This window comes from Coenobita brevimanus, chromosome 87 (genome assembly GCF_032717465.1).
Source record: "Coenobita brevimanus isolate Jiangsu-jjx chromosome 87, ASM3271746v2, whole genome shotgun sequence".
In the NCBI taxonomy this organism is placed as follows: Eukaryota; Metazoa; Arthropoda; class Malacostraca; order Decapoda; family Coenobitidae; genus Coenobita; species Coenobita brevimanus.
The window spans coordinates 26,559,104-26,584,226 of NC_137040.1; the positions used below are offsets into that span (position 1 = coordinate 26,559,104).

At 41.2% G+C, this 25,123-nt stretch overlaps 2 protein-coding genes across 2 annotated transcripts in view; one reads left to right on the plus strand and one right to left on the minus strand.

Moving 5' to 3' along the window:
* Positions 1-277: 277 nt before the first annotated feature.
* LOC145410984 (protein BCCIP homolog) lies at positions 278-14,157 on the plus strand. Its single transcript, XM_080281041.1, has 6 exons — positions 278-426; positions 5,145-5,297; positions 7,564-7,671; positions 10,707-10,894; positions 11,808-11,961; positions 13,973-14,157. The coding sequence occupies exons 1-6, from the start codon at positions 328-330 to the stop codon at positions 14,135-14,137; spliced, it is 867 nt and encodes a 288-aa protein (XP_080137167.1). The 5' UTR covers positions 278-327; the 3' UTR covers positions 14,138-14,157.
* Positions 14,158-18,853: 4,696 nt separating this feature from the next.
* Positions 18,854-25,123, minus strand: part of LOC145411039 (uncharacterized) — a 123,667-nt gene continuing 117,397 nt past the window's right edge. The window contains exons 7-9 of the mRNA XM_080281100.1: positions 20,960-21,152; positions 20,596-20,880; positions 18,854-18,980 (exon numbers count right to left, since the gene is read on the minus strand). Coding sequence (XP_080137226.1) covers positions 18,854-18,980; positions 20,596-20,880; positions 20,960-21,152 — 605 coding nt within the window. The remainder of the gene's footprint in view (positions 18,981-20,595; positions 20,881-20,959; positions 21,153-25,123) is intronic.

Below are 25,123 nucleotides of genomic sequence, written 5' to 3' on the forward strand. Positions count from 1 at the left end.
TTTTAAACTACGAAAATTTTGCTTAAAGATATGATTTAGGTTAACCTAAATGTTTAAACAAACCCCAAAAAATCGCATTTAACATACTTGTTTATAGAGTCGCATAAAATCACTCAGCGATTTTGTTGACTAATTTATTTTTCTAGGATAACATAGTATTTGAGTAATTATAAGATAGATAGCATTATTATAAAGATTTCTAGCAAGCAAAAGCTAATGTTTATCTACTTCTTTTGGTAGTATACTTAATATTTTTGTATCCATTCGTGGGACATGCACTCAGGATTTTAGAGCACGTTGAAGACGGTAACTTTAGTTTAAGTCAGTATGTCTGGTCCTTTTAAGAAGCCACGAGCAGTGTTTCCTGAAGAGAAATATGCCCCTCAGGAAGAAGAAATGGAACAGGATGATATGATCGGGCAGAATGTAAGTACAGTAAAGGAGTTCGGTATGTATGAAAAGCTCTGATGGTGCTGTTGTAACGTTATATAAATTTGTCATAGTAACCCTCAGTTTTTATTGAAAGTAAATGAAGTTAATATTGTTATTATATAGTAATTCTGCCAGTAAATGTACATATCAGTTTAAGCAGCAGAAGGACCTTCCTAATTTAGTTGCTGCAGAGTCCCGGAGGATTGGAAGTCAGGTATAATTATTCCCTTGTACAAAGGAAAAGGGGAAAAAGAAGTGTGTGGTAATCATAGGGGCATTTGTCTTCTTAGTATAATAGGAAAAATGTATGGTAGGATACTTATTGACAGAGTTAGAGAAAGAACAGAGGAATTAATTGGAGAAGAACAGGGAGGCTTTAGGAAGGAAAGAGGTTGTGTAGATCAGATATTCATTCTTAGATCTTTAGTGGAAAAGTTTCTAGAGAAGGGAAAGAAGTTGTATGCGGCTTTCATGGATTTGGAGAAAGCATATGACAGGGTGGATAGACAAGGATTGTGGAAAGTATTAAGAATATATGGAGTAGATGGGAAGTTGTTGAATGCTGTGAAGAGTATGTATGATGGTGCTAAGGCTGCAGTGCGTGTGGATGGGGAACTAAGTGCATTTTTCTCTTTGAAGGTTGGGTTGAAACAGGGATGTGTCATGTCTCCATGGTTGTTCAATCTGTACATGGATGGGGTAATAAAAGAGGTACAAGGTAGGGTAGTGGATGTTGGAGTGGCCCTGGTAAGAGAGGATAGTGTTTGGAAACTCCCTGTACTGTTGTTTGCAGATGATACTGTGTTGTTGAGTGAAGATGAAGGGCAGCTGCAAGGCTTGGTGGATGAGTTTGGGAGAATGTGTAAGAAACGGAATCTAAAGGTGAATGTAGGGAAGAGTAAAGTGATGGTCTTTGAGAGAGGTGAAGTCAGTAAATGTACCGTACATCAAGGTTGGATGGTGAGGAATTGGAAAATGTGAGTACGTTTAAGTACTTGGGTAGTGTGATGAGTAAGGATGGAGGTTTGGAGGGTGAAGTGCTTGAAAGGGTACAGCAGGGAAGAAAGGTTGCTGGTTCCTTGAAAGCAGTGATAAGAAACAGGGAAGTGAGCATGGAAGTGAAAAAGTTACTACATGACAGTATTGTGATACCAACTCTAACGTATGGAAGTGAAGCTTGGACGTTGTTGGAAGGACACAAGTCAAGAGTGAGAGCAGTGGAAATGAGTTATTTAAGAGGAGCCTGTGGAGTCACATGGAGAGACAGGCTGATGAATGAGGATATAAAGGAGCATTGTGGTGTTGATGTGGATGTGATAGGAAGAGTTATGAGGAACACACTGAGGTGGTTTGGCCATGTGGAGAGGATGGAGGGTGAAAGACTGACAAAGAGAGTGTATGTGAGTGAGGTGGAGGGGGGAGGAGGGAGGAGGAGGCTGAAGATGAGATGGAGGGATGGGGTGGAGAGGTATATGAGAGAGGGGGGTGTGAGTTGGGAGCTTTGCAGTGAAATGGCGGGGGACAGGGCGACTTGGAGGCGATTTGTTTGTGGCCACCCCAAACGGGATTGAGGCGTATGGCAATAGATAGACAGAAGTCCAGTTTTTCTGTATTTTTCTATTTTCATTTTTTTTATATGCAAGAAAGAAGGAAGCAAAGGCCAGGAGCCCACAAGATTGTTCCCTTCAAAAAAAAAAAAAAAAACAAGATAAAAGAGCCAAATTCAGATCTGTTCATTTCGAGATGACTGGACACACTGCGTTTGAAAGGCTGGAGATCATGGGCAGTAGGAAATACAAACAGAGGGAGACAGTTTCAGAGTTGACCTGTTGCATATGTGAAGGACTGGGAGTAGCAGTTAAGTCTTGCATTAGAGAGTTGGACAGAAAAGGGATTAGAGTTCGTTGCCCACCTTAGTGGTGGAGGGATGCAAGCATACAGTTCAGAAGAGCAGTGACCATTGAAGTAGCGACAGAAAAGAGATAAAGATGCAACAGTATGGCAAAGACACAGGTTGAAGGGAGCCAGTAAGAGGAGGAGAGTAAATGAAACAAAATGCCTTGACTTCACTTTGTTGAGAAGATGGAGGTAAACATTTGTTTTCTGTTGACTTTTCCCCTTGTTATCATGTTCCTTATGCCTCACCAACATTTGTAATAGTGGATTTACTAAAACTCACTCGAAGCCTGGTTGTTAGATTAGGTTAAATTGCAAGATTAAGTTAGGATAAATTGCTAGATTAGGTTAGGTTAAAATGTAAAGTCAGGAAGTAGGTACTAAAAGGCGACTGGGATGTATGTCAGAAGTGTCAGCCATTTCTCTCAAGAAAGAGTTGATATATACAGTGGAAGGAACATGGCTGAAAACAGCAGGGAAAGAAATATAATATGAAACATTCATTTAACAACCCCAAAATAACCAAAAAATATGAAAGACCATCAGGAAGAAGAAGAAATGATTTGGCAAGGCGCTTCTGCTGCTTAAAGTAATATGAATGTTTACCTTTCTACCTAACTATGGTCCTGGAAGGCTGAATTAAACATCGTATGGTACAATGAAAGTTAGGTAGCTACTGGTAGCACATTTGTTCTGTAATGAAAAAGCAAAAAATGCTTACTCATTGCACTCATATTTATTGCTGTATTTTGTAGGTTGAGAGATTTCACTTAGCTACTTTTTCTTTTTCCGAAAGGTATCACTTGCCATTGGTTGCTCTTGACTTGAATGAGAGCCTTTCTTTTCTCTTGCGTTAGCTTACACCAATTTTGTGATGGGCTGTTGCTAAACTAAAACTAACATCTTTCCCATAGATACTGTATTGTAATTAGTATAGTTTTGTTGACAACAAGAGCTCTGGGGGGATTGTAGCCCTCATCTCATGCAGCTTGATGTCATTATCAATTTACTGTACCTTAACTGGTGCTAATCAATTTCATCAAGTAAATAAAAATGTCCTTGGACAGATGAATTGGAATTAGTTATGATTACGGTAACTATTTCACCTGGAAGATATAATTTACCTGTGAATATGAATAAAGCCAGATAATATTTTGAGGGTTTGAGTCAGAAACTAAGACAAGGTAGTCAGGTGCTAGAACTCTTGGATTGAAAAAGATTGTGGATTATCTTTTTTTTTTTTTTTTTTTTTTTTTTTTTTTTAAATAGAAGCTGAACAGAGAAAGGAAGAATAAATTAAATAGAGTTCAAGTCCAAGGTGTGGCCAGAGATTTTTCTGTCATGTAAAAGGCAACCAGGGGAGCAAATAGAACCTGCTACCCTTAAATGATGAGGACAAAGTAGCCTAGCTCAGGAACCCTGTGCAGGAACCCTGTGCTACAAAGAGGTTAATGTGGAATTGGCTGTTGATTTACTGTTTATTATAAGTACTCTATTGAAAAATATATTTGGTTGGTTCAGTTTTTGTTATGAATGATGTCCACCTGGTTTGCAGGATTTTTCCTAATCTTTTTTTTTTTAACCCTTTGAATGTCTGTTTCTGTTTTTTTTCTTGCTGCTACCAGATTAGTCTGTTTGTATCATTTATAAAGGCTCCAGCATGCTTCCATGTGTCCCCTTTGGTCACCTAATGGCAGCCCTCCACGCTGCTTGATCTCTTGCCACCTCCCTATCCAGTCCTTTATCCCCAAGGTCACACTCTATGACCTCTCCACATGCCCATTCCATCTCAGTCTACCCCTCATCACAACACCAATACACTCCAGCTGCCATCCATCTGTTCAATTTTGAAAAGGCCATGCATAAGCAAATAGACTCATTAATGGTCTATGTAACCCCATACCGTTCTGAAAGTCTATCGTACTCTGAATAAAATTGTCAGGAGATGGCAAAGATAGTGAATAAGGCATCCCTGTGCTCTGAGTTAACCCTTTGCAGGCTGATTTTTTGCAAGATACTTTACCTCCCCAGGGCATTGTTTTATAACCAGTGTAAATTGTACCTCATATTAGGTATAGAGCTAGGTCCGTGCAGACCTTCATTGTGCCTCATAGAAGATCTGCAGCTTGGCAAGGATTAAGTAGCTATACTTATACAGTCAGAGCTGGATTAACCTGTAGGCTAAACTAGATATGGGAGGCTCCATACCCTGGGTAAAGGGCTCCCATATATATATATATATATATATATATATATATATATATATATATATATATATATATATACTGGTGAAGCTTTTAAGTTTTATCACTGGATCTTGTATGATGCCATTGGATATAATTTTCATTATTTGTCCATTAATATATTTTTAAGATTTTATTTTTATATTTGGCTTTAATAAATGGGGACCCTTTCAATGGTGGGAGCCCTAGGCTGCAGCCCATTAGATAATCTGCCCCTGTATACAGTACTGTACTGATGTGTCCACTTGAGCATGGTAAACATTGCCATCTCGGCATCATGAATGCTGAGCTGATGCGAGAGTTTAACACCAGAATATGATGTTAGTCATGAAGAAGTGCTATGGAAAGGATGTAGAGCCATAGTATTGTCATTTTCTGCCACTGAGCTTCACAAAATGTGTCACAAAAGAACAAAAATATCTTCCATATTAAAATGGAAAACCAATGATTCCATACAGTGTTACCTGAAGATACCAGTACACCAGACCTATGAAGCATTTTTGCATGATTATATATACTGGCATTCTTTTCTTTACACTTCATAATTTTTACATGTGTTTTATTTTGTTGCAGATTAATGTGGACTTTGAAGGTTTTCCAGCAAACGATGGTGACTTCCATGGAATCAAGAGGCTGTTGCAGCAAGGTTTCCGAGGGCTGGAGGTTGACCTATCAGCCATTGCTGATGTCATCATTGCTCAGAACTATGTTGGCTCAGTGATCAAAGTGCGGGAACACAGCTTCTCATGTTAACCCTTTCAATACCCTGATAACGATTTTTTTTTTTTTTTTTTTTTTTTTAGTGCTTTCTCCATTCAATTTTTCATCATAAATTAGTCTGTTGAAATGGAAGAGCTGGATTAGGAGATCTCCCTGTAATTGGAGGGGTTTGAATACTATAATCTACTGTAGTTTCCACAGACTGCTCCAGTTTGCCTAGAGAGAGCTTTCTTAATCTAAAAAAAACTGCCTGGTAGTGGCAAGAATACACAAAGTAAAGAAAAATAAAAGGATCTTTATGAAAGATTTCACTTTTTAAGTGGACATATCTTTATAAGGTAAATGAAATGTTTTGAACTTGCAGGGGCTGTCATCTGTAATCCATAGTAGTACACAGTCACTACTGTTAAATAAAATTCCAAGATGTTAAGTTGCCTTGTTGGTTACACAGTAGTAATTAAATAAAATTCCAAAATGTTAGGTCTTCTAGTTGGTAATACAGTAATTATTTATCACCTTGAGTGCCTTGGTCCCTTGTGAGGCCCTCCTGACATGTTGATGGCAATTACAGAACCACTCTCATGTTACCTTGTCTTTATTTACTGTAGCTGCTTCCTTTACTATCTAAGTCATTACCCTTCCTCTCTCTTTTCTCTTCTAGATAGATATAGGCTATGCATGAAGTAATAGAGAAATGTCTTGTTGCAATAGGTAGCAAAAACAAGTCTCAGAAAAGTACTTGGCATGGTAGGTGGTGGCAACCACCATCCACTCACTTGATGTATTGCTGCCTCCCTTTTCGTTCACCTTTATCATTCTGTGTCTGCCCTCTTCTCTTTCTATTACTTCCATCTTTCCTGTCACATTATCTTATTCTTCTTTCCTTTTCAGGTGGCTTTACATTGAGTGACAAACCTAATGGTTTCTTATAAGCCAGGAAACCATTTACAACACTGGGTGGTAACCTTATAACCAACACATACATGTTCCTTATGTGTCAGCAGGTGGGTTGGCAGAGGGTTAGTGCCCCTCCCCATAAAACAATTAACTCAAAGGCAAACAGCCACCCCTTTTGGTGATATGTCATGTGACTATAGATAGAAGAGATAGAAAAGTATTTTTGATTTTCTTTTTTTCCTTTTTAAGAACAGTTTAAAACCATTGGACTTTAAAGAATGAACTTAAAAACCTTGTGATGTACAAATAGAGTTAGATAAAATTATATTTGGTGCTGTTAAATGTTGCATTGCATCAGGAGCACCACAATAATAAACGTCAATAAATTGAGTATAGTATAATACTGATTTTTTTTTTATACATCTGCTGCAAGATTTTCTGTTAGATCTTGATCTGCAGCTGACACACTTTGACTTTATGTGTGACAAACATAACATAAATCACCCCTCCCTCAAGCACATCCAGTTATACAAGGTGGTCCATAAATAATGCTCTTCCACTCTGTCTGGTGCTTTTCTCGTTTGTTGTGAGGACAACTTAGTCTGCATTATCAATGCCTGATTTGTCTAATTTGTTCATTTATTCCTACCACTGCCACACCCACACTCACATCACCAGACTAAGATATCCTCATAACACACAAGAAGACATCAGTAGAGTTTCTAGTGGAATACTATTTCTGGGCCACCCAGTATATACTGTACTGTACAGTAGATTATAATTTCTATTAGTTTCACTTTATCCATATATATTTTGTAGACTTCCAGACTGACAACAAAGTACAGTACTGTGTTTATATACTTGTTTAACACTGCTGTTGATACTTTTTTTGATTTTTTATTTATTTTATTAGTGGTAGGTGGTGGCGACCATCATCCACTCACTTGATGTAGTGCTGCCTACTTCTTCCTTAGCCTTTATCATTCTTTTTCTGTGCCAGCCCTCCTCTCTTCCTATTTCTCCCATCTTTTCTGTCACTACTTACTGCTTTTCTTTCCGTTACAGGTGGCTTTACATTGAGTGACAAGCCAAATGGTTTCCTGTAAGCCAAGAAACCATTTACAACACTGGGTGGTAACCATATAACCAAACCATATGTGCTTCCTACGTGTCAAGTGGGTTGGTGGAGGGTTAGTGCTCCTCCCTGTAAAACAAATAACTCAGAGTCAAATGGCCACCCCGTACGGGATTATGGCGTCTGGCAGTAGATAGCTAGATTTATTTATTTATTTTTTTACAGGCTTTCACAGTTAAATTGTGAAAGCATTGCCAGTAGCTACAAAATGTAATATATTAAGATGCCTTTGTTGATCAGCAAATTGGCGGTGATGATGATGATGATGATGATGATGATCAGGATGAGGATGATGATGCTGACCAGGTGTTTGGTGTGACTACCGTAATCAACCTCACTTCAAGAAAGGTCAGTAGATTTTGAGTGTTTGATGTTCATTATTTTAGCTGTGTGTATATTTGTGAGAGAGGAGTTCAGAACAAATGTGGAAGCATTCATGGAAAAGTTTGCGAGGAATGAGAGTGTTTTTGATTCATTTGTTCATTTTTGAAGGCTCCAGCATGCTTGCATGCATCAGCTTTGGTCACCTAATGGTGGCTCCATGCTGCTTGATCTCTGGCAGCTTCCCTGTTCAGTCTCTTATCCCTAGGGTCACATCCAATGACCTCGTCCCAGGTCTTTTTTGGTCTACCTCTCCCAACCCAAACCCTAACATTGACACTTCTCATCTTCTGCACCCAGTTATCATCCCCCATCCTCTCCACATGCCCAAACCATCTCAGTTTACCTTTCCTCATCACAAAACCAATACTCACCAGTCCCATCCTATCCCTCAACTCATCCATTGTATACCTAGCCCCTCCAAGCCTCACACTCAGTGACACACTGCACATCCACCTAATCATTGTCAGTTCTGTTCATTTGAGCATGCAAATATCCTCTTCCTTTACTGCCTAAGTCTTCCTACCATATAGCATTATACTCTTAACATATACTGCATACAAAGACCCATTAACATGGAGGTAGAGCCCTTTCAGTGTCAAGAGAGGCAACAGCTCCCTGAGCTTCTTCCAACCACTCCTCACTCTAGCCCCACCTCCAGCACATAACATGTCTCCGAAATAAAAAAAACTCTTCCACACACTTAAGAGACTCACCAGCAAGCTCAATCCTTTCATGCCCGACTTTCTCCACCTGCTCCCACCAACACGCTGCACACATGAAATCAACATTATCTCGCGATCTACCTCTAATACCACTATATGTCTTATGCACCCACTTATCACAAACACTGCACAAGATAGAATTACATCCCACTCCCCCTCCTCTACCACAGTACTGTCACTAACCTTAGATGCCATCACGTGTGTTTTATCTTCATTTACTTTCAAGCCCTTGTGCCCCATATCATCTCTCCACTTCCTTTTTATTCTCTGCAATCAACGCCAGATCATCGGCATACATCTCCCATGGGATTCCATTTCTGAAGTCGCATGAGAGGGCTCAGGCACCGTGACAAACAATACGGGGCTCAATACTCACCCTTCGTGCACAGTGACATACATGGAAAACTCATTGCTGAATCTCCATTCACTCTCACCTGAGTGTGAGCACCCACATACAAGGTCTGTTCAGAAAGCATCTGACCTTAGGCTCTAAAAAAATAAATAGCTAACCTGTTGAGCTTGGACACTAATCCCTCTCAAAGTAGGCTCCTTCTGACTTGACAAACATAGCCCAGTGTTTTTGCCACTGCCTGAAATATTTTTCAAAGTTGGTTTTTGGTATCCCTTGCGGGTGCTTTGTCACATTCATCATGATCTCTTCTCTCTGGTGAATGTTACCAAAGACATTTTGGAGTGTGCATATTGCAATCCAGTCTTTCTGAAGACTGTTATCACTGGAGATGAGATTTGGGCATACGAGTATGACCCAGAAACCAAAGCACAGTCGTCCCAGTGGAAGCATGCAAGGTCACCTTAGCCAAAAAAAAAAAAAGTACGACAGGTCTGCAGCAAGGTGAAATGCTCTCGCATGTTGACAGTTTATTTTGACTAGCGTGGTGTTGTGCATCACAAATACGCACCAGAAGGTCAGGCTGTCAACAGACATTATTACCTCTACTTATCCATCGTCTTCGTGATGCAGTTCGACGGAAGAGACCAGTCTTTGGAAAGCAGCAAGTTGGAAACTGCATCGTAACAATGCCCCTGCCTATTCTTCTCAGCTGGTTCTGGAATTTTTGGCCAAGCATAACATCCCGCAGGTCTGGCAGGCTGCCTACTCAGCAGACATGGCTCCGTGTGACTTTTGGTTACTCCCCAAGCTCAGAACTCCCTGATGGGTTCCCGATTTGAGACGAGAGAAGAGATCATGACGAATGTGATGAAGCACATGCAGGAGACACCAAAAACCGATTTTGAAAAGTGCTTCAGGCACTGGCAAGAATGCTGGGCAATGTATGTCAAATCAGAAGGGGTCTACTTTGAGGGGGATTAGTGTCCTAGCTCAACAGGTTAGCTATTTATTTTTTTAGAACCTAAGGTTGGATACCTTCTGAACAGACCTAATGCATAGCTATAACCACTCTAACCAGGTTTTCTCATTGCCCACTTCACTACAAAGGACTCTGTCAAAGGCCTTCTCCACAAACAAAGTACAGATCCCTTTTCTTTCCTGTACATTTTTCCTGTAGATGTCCAACAATGAATATGGCATCAGTGGTCCCTTTGCCTGGCATAAACCCAAACTGCATCTCATCAATTTTCACTCTTTCTTTAATCATACCTTTTAGAACGCTCTTCATTATGTCTATTATCTGGTCCAAAATGTTTATACCTCTATAATTTCCACTTTCCAGGGCATCACCCTTCCCCATGTACATGTTTACAATCACACTCTTCAGCCAGCTGTCTTGGACAACACACTCATATATAATCGTATTTTTCAAATCAGTAACTAACCCCACTCCTGTATTACCTGAGGCCTTCAGCATTTCAGCAGTCAGCCTAGATGTACCTGCCACCTTCCTCAACTGCATCCTGGCTATAGTCTTGCTCACAGTAGCAGCATCAATTAAAGGCCAAGGGCCAAATACAGGATTTGCTAACCCCAAACATTCCCAGTTCCAATCAAATTCCTCATTCAGCAGCCATTTATAATGCTCTTTCCAGGTGTCTTTAAAGCTATCCACATTGTTCACCACTGCCTTTCTCATCATTCTTCACACATTGCTTACCTATGATACCAGTGTTTTCCCCAGTCATCTGATTGGTCACATTAAATATCATATTCTTCCATTCTACACAATTTAGGTTTTGCAGTAAAAGTCCCTGAGGCCCAAATTTTGCCCCGTATACCTCTTTTCTAGTCCTGTGCTTGGCAGCCAAGTATTCCTCTTTGTTACAACCCCCTGTTCGTATTGAAATAACCACACTCAACAGGATGAGGACTGTATAGCAAAGCTCCGGACAGCCCTTGTTGAGAAGTGCAGCAGCCATGGTAGCGATTCTACCTCTGTTCTTCTCCGCGACATCCTTGGCAATGAGAGCAAGCATGTGGGATTGCTGATCTCAGAACGCCTCGTCAACCTCCCACCACAATTCTCCCTACCCGTGTTTGATAGCCTCAGGTCTGTTTTGGTCGTATATTTCTTGATGCCATATTGCTTGAGTTGTAGTCAGTGCTGGCTTTATTTTCCCATATGCCATGTTGTTAGAGTTGTAGCCAAGGCTAAAGAACCTCTCAGCATTAACCCTTTCCATCCAGAGGTGTATTTTTATGCAGTATTGTATTGCTACGATACCACTAGACATTTATATTTAGCTCAGGAAAACCTCTTGCACTGAAGGAATCAGTGGAAGCTGGAACCCCTCCTAAACTGAATAAAACTGTCAAGTGGAAGCATGCATTACATAGCCTCAAAGGATTACAGAGATTAACTTCAGTCCCAGCCTAATAACTCACCCATCTTGAACAATAAGCCATTGACTCTCATCCTTCTTATTGATGTGTAAGTCACTGTTGCCTGACTTAACCCCTTCTGTTTGTTTATGTATATTTTAGTGTCTTCTTGCTACCATCAGACATTAAGGTATTATTAATTAATGAGGAGACTTTTCTAAAAATATTGGTTAGATATAGCCTTCATTTACCCCTTCATGACAAAAGGTCTTACCTGAGTTGAATAAAATCATCTAGTTGTGGCAAAAAATAATAAAATTAATTAAGTAAAACAGAAGCATCACCAGATCCAAGCATTTAAGTGGGTTGTGTAAAAACTCTATACAGTATTTAGCTTTGTATGTTAATTGTTTTCACTGAGGTTTTTATCTTCATGGTATATATAGATGCTCCTTAATAAATTTTGGGGGGTTTTATGTGTATTATAATTAACATTTTTTTCAGATTTAACTTAGTATTTAGGTATTAGATGAGATAATGAGGTGCGTCCCATATTAATTACAGATACTCCCACAATCTCTGCTGCTTGGTATGAGTCTTTTATAATACTAATAGAGTATCCATTATCATCTCATCAACAGAAAGGAGATTAATGAAGCAGTGAAGAAGAAAATGCCATATGATTTTGCATATATATTGATGATATGTAAAATTTATAAGCTGGAGAAAAAGAAGAAGAAAAAAATGGTAGAGACAGAGATGTGGGGCAACCCAGAGGAGGAAGTGTTTGCTGAGGTGAGATTTTTTTATCCGTGTCTTTACACTGTACTGTTCTTACTCTGTTTATGTATCTATCTATAGCCAGATGCCATAATCCCATAAGGGGTGGCCGGTTGTCTTTGAGTTAGTTGCTTTACGGGGAGGGGCACTAACCCTCTGCTAGCCCACTTGTTGACACGTAGGGAACACGTATGGGTTGGTTATACAGTTACCACCCAGTACTGTAAATGGTTTCCTGGCTTACAGGAAACCATTAGGATTGTCACTCAGTGTAAAGCGACCTGAGAAGGAAAGAAGTGTAATAAAAAGCTTCAAGAAAGATGGGGGAAATTGGAAGAGAGGAGGGCAGACATAAAAGATGAATGATAAAAGTGAAGGAGGAAGTATGCAGGATTTCATCTAGTGAGTGGATGATGGTTGCCACTGCTGTGGTCTAAAATTACCATCTCTTTATCTTCATTGTAGATTTATAACAATAAATTAGTGCTAGAATATGATGCAAGTCATGAAACATTGCTGTGGAAAGGATGCATAGCCACACATTTTCTTTTTCTGTCATTGGGCTGCATGAAATAAACCGCAAATGGATGAAAATCTGGGCCAAGGTAAGGTGAAAGAATCATAGTTATCTTTTCCCTGCCATGAATAATGTAGGCCAATTACCTGTCTTTAATCATTTTGTACTGTGCTAGCCTAGCCTCACACTCCTACTCTTTGTAGAGGAATTTGCTGTTACCATTAATTTAACGTGTGGGCTACGGCTAGGGGTCATGCAGATGTCCTCCGTGGTGTGGCAAAATGGCAATTTTGGTCACTCTTACAGATTTCCGTAAAATGTATATTAGTGGGTAGGAAATTGCGTTGTGCAGCTACTCATTTTTTTTTTTTTTTTTTTTTTTAATCAGTGTAGTTTTGGAGAAATAATTGTCAGATATTGCATTTCTGGCAGGAACATGAAAACTGTGGTTTGAAAGAGAGAGAGAGAGAGAGAGTAATGCGTATTGGGGCAGAATAGACACGCTGTAGACAGGTTGTCGCCAGGCTTATCGCTTGCCAGGTGGGTTGCCAACTCGTTCCGCATGCTGCAATACGAGCTTAGGGCACTACTTTTACACCCATTATTTACCATCCTACTTCAGCTCCTTTACTTCCTATTGACCTGACCTTACATTAGATTTTATGTTATATTAAACAATGTTGACCCACGACTGCCTTTCCTGGGGTGATAATATTGCGGGAAATGCGTCACAAATTGTGTAGTTTTGGGTCATTGTTGCCTGTGCAGCTTAGCAACTGGGCTGAAGATAGGGGATGGGAATGAGAGCTACCAGTTACCCTAATACCCCTTAAATTTTGTATCATGCTGATCCCTCTAGAATGCTTTTGGTGCGTTGTTGAAAATCTCACTCGTAAGAGGTATGTTGCAGCTTTCTGAGACACCCCCATATGAGGTATGTCACAGTTCACAGGTTAACCATGACCAGTATTCATTTTGCTTACAAGTAAATATTAATACAGTAAATATTATACAGTAATTATGGATGTAGTTTTATACAATACAGTAAGTCCTTGTTATGAGTTTTGGTTTTTATGTTCATTTGTCAAATTTGTCCACTGTATATTACCAACAAATTGACCATTAAAATGTTATTCCTACATCTAACATGATCCACCAGCCACTTTCATTGTATACAAGTAATTGCATGGAGAAAGTTGTAATACTGTTAATCATCATCATCATCATCATCATCATCCACTCCTATGTTGCCCCATGAGAAGCATAGGAGCCCAGGGCTAGGCAGGTTGGTCCTGACATTTAAGATGAGAGTGACCAGCCACACTCATCCCTGAGTGGTATTACGTGAGCAATAAACCCAAACCATACCTTGGTTATAAACCTTCCCTGGCTCAGTCTGATTGGAGCACGGTAATTATCCACTAAACCACCCAATATTGTGAAACATCGCTAAATTATAATGAAAATTTCCTGCAATAATAATTACTTTTCACCCCCTCTGGTTAACAGGAGAGCTTGGCAAGTTTTGAGTACAGTGTGAAGGGTGACACTGGGATGAGTGGAGAGTGGGATGAGGACGACCCTCAGTACACACCATTCAGGCGTGTCATCATCCTTGATGCTGGTAGGATGCCGGAGATTTTGACTAAAGTCAAGCAGGCTATCTATCAATAATAAACTTAATTTAAGCCACACTGTAACCTTTTTACTTTCCCATGCTGTGTTGACCCATTAACAAATGAAACCTTTTTTATGGGGGGGGGGTCAATTAGGTAATTCAGGAGCCAATACAGTTTTAAGTAAACTAATATACAGTGAGTATCCAGAATTATTTCTGGCTCTTTTTATTTTTTCCTTCTATTTTTTTTCACAGAAAGGGGAAATAAAAAACAGAGAGCCTGTAGTAAACATACTTTCCATTGAAATTCAGACATGAAATAAAAGATAAAGTATTAATCTTCATAAACAGTACTGTATTTACATACACTGGGGTACTTAAACTTGTCATTTTTCTTTAGCTTCTTTGTATCCATCCATCCATCCATCATCCAATACTACATTGCCCCATGAGGAGCATAGGAGTCCGGGGCTAGGCAAGTTAGTCCTGACATTTAAAATGAGAGTGATCAGCCTCACTCATCCCTGAGTGGCATTACAAGAGCAAGAAACCCCAACCATCCATTCATCCATCATCCATTCCTACATTGCCCCATGAGAAGCATAGGGGCCCAGGGCTAGGCAAGTTGGTCCTGACATTTAAGATGAGGGTGTAGCAACCTTGAATGGAAATTAAAGATTTGTGCCAGACTCGATCGAAAGCCTTTGAGATGTCAAGCGCAATGGCAAAGCTTTCACCAAAGTCCTGAAAGGAGAATGAAAGGTAGGTGAGACCATTGCCAGTGGAGCATCCCTGGCGGAACCCATACCAGCGATTGCTGTGAAAGTTGTGATAGGGAAGGTGCTTTAAAATTTTTTGGATAAGAATAGATTCAAAAACTTCTGAAATACAGTATGTTAAAGCAATTGGGTGACATAGGGCTAGGAATGGTCACCCTTCTTTGAGACAGGCTGAATGAAAGTTAACTTCCAGCAAGAAGGTAAGGTATAAGTTGAGAGAGGAAAAAGAGTTTATCTAGGCAAGGTGCAAGCACTGAAGCACGGTTCTTGAGGAAAACAGGAGGGACCCCATCAGGCCCATATGCCTTGTTAGTATTGATGCCAGTGATGGCAGAATATACATCAACTCAAGAATTTTTAATGTTAGCAATGACGAAGTCAGAGGGTGGAAATGATGGCGGAACAGCACCGGAATCATGTAAGGTGGAATTGGAGGAGACAGTCTGAGTGAAGAGTTCTGCTTTATCAGTTGAAGAAACAGCTTCAGAACCATCAGAGTGGAAAAGAGGAGGGAAGGATGACGAGGTACAGTTGTTAAAAAGGTTCTTGGCAAGGTACCAGAAGGAACGGGAAGAGTTTGAGTTGGAGAGTTCAGAGCATTTAGTACAAATGAAATCACCTGACTTATGATAAAAATGTAAAGCAAAAGCATTTAAAGCAAGCCTGAAGTAATCAAATAACCTAAGGGGTTTTGAATGGCATCGTGGAATGTGGGTAGTTTGATGGGTAGAGCAGGGTAAGTGGTAGAGCCTCGGTCTGTTGCCCACAGGAAGTCACGTTCAGGGGAGGGTCAGCAAGGATGGTTGGTAGGAAGGACTATAGGTCTAAGCTATTTTTGCAGGTAAGTTGGGTATGGTGGTGTGGGTGTGCTGGTTGTGGAGAAATGGGTGGAATGTGTCATAAATGTAATGAGAGCATATGAAAGAATTATTGCAGTGAAAATATTGTTTGGCAAATACGAGTTCAGTTATATCCACGTATGCTCCTCAGGTCTGCATAGATAATGAAGAAAAGATAGACTCTGGGGTGATTGGATACATGTGGTTCGTGGTACAGTATGGAGGATGATAAGACTGTAGTTTTAGGTGGGGATTTAAATGGTCATGTGGGTGAAGCAGCTCTAAGATATGAAGGAATACATTAGGGATCCATAGATGGTATGAGGAATGTGGAAGGAGAAAAGATACTCAAATTTGGAGAGGCAATGAATATGATTGTGTGCAATACGAATTTTAGGAAAAGAGATAGGCTGATTACATATTAGTCTTGGGGTAACAGTAGCCAAAATGATTATTTCGTGGTTAGGAGGTGTGATAGATGCAAGAGCATATAGAGGTTGGGGGAGTGGGCATTCTGACTACCACTTGCTGGTGGTGAGAATCAAAGCCCAAATGAAATGAAGGAATAGAAGGGAAGGACAGGAGGAAGTAGTACATACAAGGAGGGTGGAAATGTTACAAGAGGATGGCAAAAAGGCAGAATATAAGAGAGAGGTGAAGGAGCGATTGGGTAAATATGGATTGGAGCGGATGGGGGACGTGGAAGGTGTGTGCAAGATATTCACAGAAGAAATCTGTGCAGCATGTGAGATGGTGTGTGGGGTGAAGAGAAGACGAATGCGGGTGTAAGGAAACAGCATTGTGGAATGAAGAGGCGAGACAAGCTGTGGCACAAAAGAAGAAGGCATATAATTAGTGGATGAGAAACGGGTGTGGAATAAGTTGAGAGACGAATGAGTGAGTTATATGTTGAGAGGAATAGAGAGGTGAAAAGATTAGTAAGAGAGAGAAAGAACAGAGTGGATGAGGAATTTGAGTGTAAAGTGGAGGGAATGTAAGAAAATGTTCTGCAAAGGGGTAAAGAGAGTTAGACAGGGTGTCAAAGAAGAAAGTCGGGGTGTGAAAGATAAAAATGGTAAATTACTAGTGGAGAAGGGAGAAAAAGTGAGCAGATGGAGAGAACACTTTAAGGGATTGTTGAACATAGAGCATAAAAGTAATGCGAGTATAAGTGTGAAGTGTGAAGAGTGGATGGATGGATAGACGAGTATAAGTGGTTGGGGAATGGCTGGGAGAAAGAAGGATGTGAGAAGAAATTAAGAAATCAGTAGGATGGAGGTTCTGGAAGCAATGAAGAAAGCCAAAATGAGGAAAGTCCCAGGAATTGATGTAGTGTGTGGTGAAATGGGTGAAATGCTGATGCATGGGGAAAAGATAGTATAGAGTAGAATGGATGTGGAAGATGTGCAGATTGGCCTGGGAGGAAGGTAAAGTCCCGGAGGATTGGAAGTCTGGTATAATTATTCCCTTGTACAATGGAAAAGGGAAAAAGGAGTGTGGTGATCATAGGGACATTTGTCTTCTTAGTGTAATAGGAAAAGTATATGGTAGGATACTTATTGAGAGTTAGGGAAATAACAGATGAATTAGTTGGAGAAGAATAGGAAGGTTTTAGGAAGGGAAGATGTTGTGTAGATCATATTCATTCTTAGATCTTTAGTGGAAAAGTTTCTAGAGAAGGGAAAGAAGTTGTATGTAGCCTTCATGGATTTGGAGAAAGCATATGACAGGGTGGATAGACAAGGACTGTGGAAAGTATTAAGAATATTATGGAGTAAATGGGAAGTTGCTGAATGCCATGAAGAGTATGTATAAGGGGACTGAGGCTGCAGTGCGTGTGGATAATAAGCTGAGTGAATTTTTCTCTTTGAAGGTCGGATTGAAACAGAGATGTGTCATGTCTCTATGGTTGTTCAATCTGTATATGGATGGAGTTATAAAAGAGATACAAGGTAGGGCAGTGGATGTTGGAGCAACCCTAATGAGAGAGGGCAGTGTTTGGAAACTCCCTGTACAGTATTGTTGTTTGCAGATGATACTGTGTTGCTAAGTGAAGGCGAATGGGAATTGCAAGGCTTGGTGGATGAGTTTGGAAGTGTGTAAGAAACGGAATCTAAAGGTGAATGCAAGGAAGAGTAAAGTTATGGTCTTCGCGAGAAATGAAGTCAGTGAATGTACAGTGAGGATGGATGAGGAGGAAATGGAGAATGTGAGGGCATTTAAGTACATGGGTAGTGTGATGAGTAAGGATGGAAGTTTAGAGGGTGAGTTGCTTGAAAGGGTAAATCAAGGAAGAAAAGTTGCTGGTTCCTTGAAAGCAGTGATAAGAAGCAAGGAAGTGAGTATGGAGGTGAAAAAGTTGGTGGTGAAAGTATTGTGATATCAACTCTAACGTATAAAAGTGAAGCTTGGACCTTGTTGGAGGGACAGAAGTCTAGAGTGAGATAGTGGAAATGAGTTATTTAAGAGGAGCGTGTGGAGTCACATGGAGAGACAGACTGACAAATGAGGAAGTGAAGGAGGGTTGTGGTGTGAATGTAGATGTAATTGGAAGCGTTAGGAGAAACACATTAAGGTGGTTTGGCCATGTGGAGAGGATGGAGAGTGAGAGACGGACGAGGAGAGTGTATGTGAGTGAGGTGGAGGAGGGGGGAGAGGGAAGGGAAGGCCAAAGATGAGATGGAGGGATGGAGTGGAGAGGTTTATGAGAGAGGGGGGTGTGAGCTGGGAACAGGGCAGTGAAATGGCGGGGGACAGGGCGACATGGAGGCGATTTGTTTGTGACCACCCCTTATGGGTTTAAGGCGTCTGGCAGTAGACAGATAGATAGACAGATAGACAGAGGTATGATAGGAGGTTGGTGAAGGATGTTAAAGCTATAAGGAGCAAAGAGTGTGTGCAATAGCACAGATTACCGACGTGTGACACAGTGTTGAAGGAGCGGGTGAAGAAGAAGAGGACCTATGCACCCAGGAGGAAAATATGGAAGATGAAAAACCAAGCAGAAAGGGTTGCCTTCTTCAGGGAGATGAATAATGTGGTGGCTGAACTGGGAGCTGTTGACAGAAATGTTGAAGAGCAGTACTGAGCTCTCAAAAACAATCTGTTAAGAGTTCCTGATGCATTGTGGTGGTGAAAGTGGTAGTCTTAACATTTACGGTAGCTTTGGTGGTGGTGGCGGTGGTAGTGAACTGGTGGCACTCATGGTGGTGATAGTGATGGTGGATATTTTGATGATGGTACCAGTGATTGTAATTCTGATATTGAAGGTGGTAGTAGACCTAGTGGTAATAATGATATGTTAATGATAGCAGAAGCAGTAATATTGGTAAATGCTGGCAGAGGTGGTAGTAATGACTGTGTTTATGGTATTTGAAGTAGTTCATGGCGGTAATAGAAGTACCGGTAATGATGGCTCTGATGATGGTTATAATGGAAATAGGTTTTGCTACTGAGCGCCAGTCGGGGTAATGGTCTTTTCTATGTGCGGGTTTGAATCACCAAAAGCAATTGGATTTTCTCGTTTATGGAACGCCACTAGGGGTTATCAACTTTTTTTTTTAATGTTCTCTCATAGTCTAGCTCAGATGCTTACATCACAGGAAGTTATATGAGACTGATAGTTATTTTTTGCACTATTATTTTGCTATGAATGTGCAAATGTGGTACTGGTAGTTAAACAGATTTTTTTCATGGTGGTAATGGAAATGGTGCTATTGGAAACGATCATAATAAAGGTTGTGGTAATTATGGTAATATTGTGGTGGTATGGTTATGCTGGTAGTGCTAGTGGTAATAGTGGTACTGTTGATAATTGTGGTGCTGGTGGTAGTGGTGGTGGTTTTAGAAGTAATTACTCAGGTTGCCGTTTAATATAACAAGCCTTTTTCTTGCAACAGTCTCTCTCTCTCTCTCTCTCTCTCTCTCATACCCGAACCATTTTCCTAATTCACTTTCAATTATCGTAATGAACTGATATAAAAGATTTTTTTTTTTTCGTGTGTGTGTGTGTGTGTGTGTGTGTGTGTGTGTGTGTGAGAGAGAGAGAGAGAGAGAGAGAGAGACAGACTGAAAAATGACGAGTGTGAATTAAACTTGGTTTTAAAATGTATCAAAAATAAGATGAAATAATGACTTATGGAAGAGGGAGAGAAAAGAAAAAAGGATGCAGGATTAAAAAGGGATAACAAAGGGAGAGAGAGAGAGAGAGAGAGAGAGAGAGAGAGAGAGAGAGAGAGAGAGAGAGAGAGAGAGAGAGAGAGAGAGAGAGAGAGAGAGAGAGAGAGAGAGAGAGAGAGAGAGAGAGAGAGAGAGAGAGAGAGAGAGCGAGAGAGAGAGAGAGAGAGAGAGAGAGAGAGAGAGAGAGAGAGAGAGAGAGAGAGAGAGAGAGAGAGAGAGAGAGAGAGAGAGAGAGAGAGAGAGAGAGGAAACATGTGAGCAATCAGGAAATGAGAGAAAGTAAGGGAAATGAGGAAGAGTGAAAAAGGAGGAGGAGGGGGGGAGGGAGTAAGAGATCCACTAACGACCCTCCCCATCCAACCCCCCCGTCCACTCCCCTCACCTTCCTTCCCCCAACACACCTACCAACCCCTCACCCCAACGCACCCCATTTCATCTTGAGCACACCTCCCCAAACCCAGCCCCAACCCACACCCCCTCCCTCTCTCTCCTTCACCCTTACCTCCCTAACCCCACCCCCACCCCCACCCTCATCCCTCACGCCCCACACTCACTTAAACTCACTACAGTTCAGCCATTTCCTAATTTCCCAGAGCTACTACACACACCTGATCAGTTACAGAGGAGGGAGAGCCACATCTGACCCACACCTGTCCAGCATCTATCCCACAGCTGTCCCCACATCTGTTACACACCTGTCCTCGTATGTCCTCCCACCTGTCCCCACACTCGCCTTCGCATGTCCTCCCACCTGTCCCCACACCTGTCCCCACACTTGTCCCCACACCTGTCCCCACACCTCTCCAACATGTCCCCACATCCCACACCTGTCCAGCACACCAGTTCCCACACCTGTTCTCCCACCTGTCCTCACACTTGTCTCTTACCTGTTCCACACCTGTCCCCACACTTCTACCCCTATCTCTCCCACAATTATCCTCACACTTGTCCCACACCTGTCCACCACACTTGTCCACACCTGTCCACATCTGTCCACCAAACCTGTCCACCACACGTCTCCACACATATCCCCACACATGTCCCCACACACGTCCTTATGTCCCCACACATGTCCCCACACCTATCCACCACACCAGTCACCACACCAGACTCCCACTTGTCCCCACACTTGTCCCACATCTGTCCCTGCTCCCCACACCTATTCCACACTTGTTCCCACACCTGTTCCCACACCTGTCCCACACCTGTTCCCACAACTGTCCCACACCCTTTCCCACACCTGTCCCACACCCTTTCCCACACCTGTCCCACACCTGTTCTGAATCAAAATTGTAAAAAGAAGAGTAAATGGTACTTACATTTGTCACTGCTACCGTCAGCATTACCACCATCACTGTCTTTATTACTATCATCATTACTCTTACCACCATCACCACCACCACCACACTGCCGCCAACAACAGCCACAATACCACACTAGCTACTGCGACCACCACTATCATCACCACTAACTACACCACCAGGAACACACTCACTACCACACCACCTACCACCATCAACACCAACAACACAACCAGCAACACGATTACCACCACCAGGATATCTACTAACATCATGACCATCACCACTACCATCATTAACCACCACTATGCTACCACTACCACTACCATCGCCACCACTGCCGCGACCACCACCACCAGCAGCACCATCACAACCATTCTACTACCACCACCACCACTATTACTGCTACCACCATTACCACCACCACCATGACCCAACACAGTACGACCCAATAAAGGTGTTTAGTGAGGGTACAGTACACGGCTCTCTCTCCCTCTCTCTCCCCCCCCCTCTACCTCCTCTCTCTCTCTCTCTCTCTCTCTAACTCAAACTGAACTAGCTTAACCAAATCTACCCTAACCTTACCTTATTTATGTATGCTAACCCAACTTAGCTACCATCATCTAACCTTACTTCATCTAACCTTCTTATCCTAATTTAGCCTAATCTATTCACATTCGTCCAACCATAGCCTAACTTAATTATACTAGCCTTATCTAAAAGTATTATCAAAAAACAGAAATTGAATATAACCAAACCTAACCTACCCTACCCTAACCTAACCAAGTCCTACCTCTCCTCGCCTAATCTAACTCAACCAGAGATTTTCAACATTATATTATCCACCGCATTTACTCTTATCTTTATCAGCAGGTCATCTATATTCCTCTCTAAATCTAAATTCTATGCAAACGTTATCGAAGCACTAAATTATTGCATATAAATTTCCTAAAGCTTGAATGATGAATGAATGTGACATTTTTTTTTTTGCTTGGCACTTTCATGACAATTTTCCTACACATATGTTTTCCCTTTCCCTGTTTAATAAGGTATTGATGATGATGGGTTCTCCTGCAGTTATTCGCTTGTAGAAAATCATATATCCTTACCAATATACGGAGGAAGGACATTTAGTTACCACTAAAAGTCGATACTAGGTGTATAATGATCCTCTTCAAGCAATCCTTAAAGAGAATCTTGAGGAATAATAATAATAATAATAATAATAATAATAATAATAATAATAATAATAATAGTAATGATAATAACAACAGAACATGAGTTACAAAGGAGTCTGGAATTTTCACTGCTGCAGACTAGCGAGCTCCAAGAGACACTTTCCAGTGTGTGGCCTAGCAATAACGACACAGTGATGAAACAAGTTATACTAAGCAGCTTTGGGAAGACAGCTGAAATACAGGAATACTAGCACATAATCCCTTCTCCGGCTACATCTCCAAGGGGTCATCTCCCCACACCCCTAATTTCGTTCTATGTACTTATTTTTAATCCATTAGCCCATTTCCCACCTGGACCCATTTTCCCTCTTCGATCCATTTTTCCCCAGAGAACTAGACCTTTTTACCCACTGGACCTACGTTTCCACCTGGGCCCGTTTGCCCCAAGAAAGTATCCCTCGTGGACCATTTCCAACGATGGAATTATATATCCTATGGGCCTATTCCCAAATGGACACATTTTTACTATCCCCGACCACCCACTCAGAGTAAAACCATCTCCTGGCATGTCCACGGGGAAACCATAGATCCACCCACCCACCCACTCGCTTCGCACACCACATCCATCCCACTACAAATGCCTACCTCCATACACTCCACCCACCCCACCCTCCCTGTCCACTCTCCCACCCAACCCATCCCACCCATCCGTACACTAGCCTACTCACTCGTCCACTAAACCTTGAACCACCACAAGATAACATGCAACTTCACACACACACACACACACACACACACACACACACACACACACACACACACACACACACACACACACACACACACACACACACACACACACACACACACACACACACACACACACACACACACACACACACACACACACACACACACACACACACACACACACACACACACACACACACACACACACACACACACACACACACACACACACACACACACACACACACACACACACACACACACACACACACACACACACACACACACACACACACACACACACACACACACACACACACACACACACACACACACACACACACACACACACACACACACACACACACACACACACACACACACACACACACACACACACACACACACACACACACACACACACACACACACACACACACACACACACACACACACACACACACACACACACACACACACACACACACACACACACACACACACACACACACACACACACACACACACACACACACACACACACACACACACACACACACACACACACACACACACACACACACACACACACACACACACACACACACACACACACTGACAGAGGCAGAGAGAGAGAGAGAGAGAAAATGCAGAACAAACAGGAAATAAGCTAAAAACATTCAAGCGAGAAATTCTAAGGCAAACAACCACTCATCATGTTGGAAAATCAAAACTAGGCGTCACTTGGCCCATCATTGTATACATGGGGAATAAAAAGAAAAGAAAAGAATAAGAAAAGAAATTGGAAGAATCTTAAACAAAACAATACAATACAAAAACATTTACCTTAGCGATGATCTTTGTCATGTTTCGATGGAGGTAAGGAGGGGTCAAATTGCCAAGCTAGAGGAAGTGCTTCAGAGGAAAAATCGCCTATTCTATTGACACTCGACTTCTAATAAAGGTGGAAAAAACGAACAACACCCGGGTACTAATCCTTCGGGGAGGAAGTTGGTAAGGAGTGACACCGGGGTTGGCGGTTTGGGAACTGTGGGAGGGGAAAACTTGGAGGAAGGAAACACCGAGGCTTCGTAGGAGTCACTCATCGACAAAGGAACCGGAGTCCAAAGCTGAACCTTCCACGCCTTCGAATCCGCCCAAGGAAAACGTAACCTACAGTCCAAGGATAAAAAGTCATCTTACAGTAATTATATAAAGACAGGAGAAGAAAGCTAGGAACAATGAGACAGGGAAACCAACTGGGATACACTCATTAAAACAGGAATTGAAGCCCCAGTTGGAGCCTTGCAGACGTCCAAGTTTGATCAAGGAAAATGTAAACTACATTCCAAGGATAAAACATAAACTTAAGTCAATACATTCTACAGTATGTTAGTTGTGTTACTCGTTTCATCACATATACAGTATATATATAAAGATAGATATAGATAGATAGATAGATAGATATATTATAGGGTATGTTTTTATTCCAGTTTCCCTAACACTTCATAAACTATTTTATATGTTTCAAGGGGATTTTAGTTTTTCAATTAATCGTTTAAATCATCTATGGTGTTCAATCCATCTCATTTAGAAGGTTTACAATTGACCGAACATACTATTGAATACAGTGTTGAAAAATAATTTTCTGTTATTCGTGATTGTCAGTAGCCTATACTAGTAATTACATCTAGGCTCTAGGTCAATACAACTTTTCCGTCATGCTTTTTAAAGTAAAATCACAATTAGAAGTCCAATATTTTCACTAGTGAAGTTCTAGATAAACAAACAAGAAACAAACATTATTGATCTGTATAAACAAACAAACAAAAAAAAAGATTGACAACCCCGATACAGAATAACTATATTCCGTAAATTCCAGTTCAGTATTTACAAATAACTGAGAAAGCATTTGACAACTATCAGTCAAGATCTGTATTTGATGAGACCTTATATAACTGTCTGTGCTTGCAGAGCAGGTAATCTGAAGTTTGAATGGAAACAGTTTACAGGAGA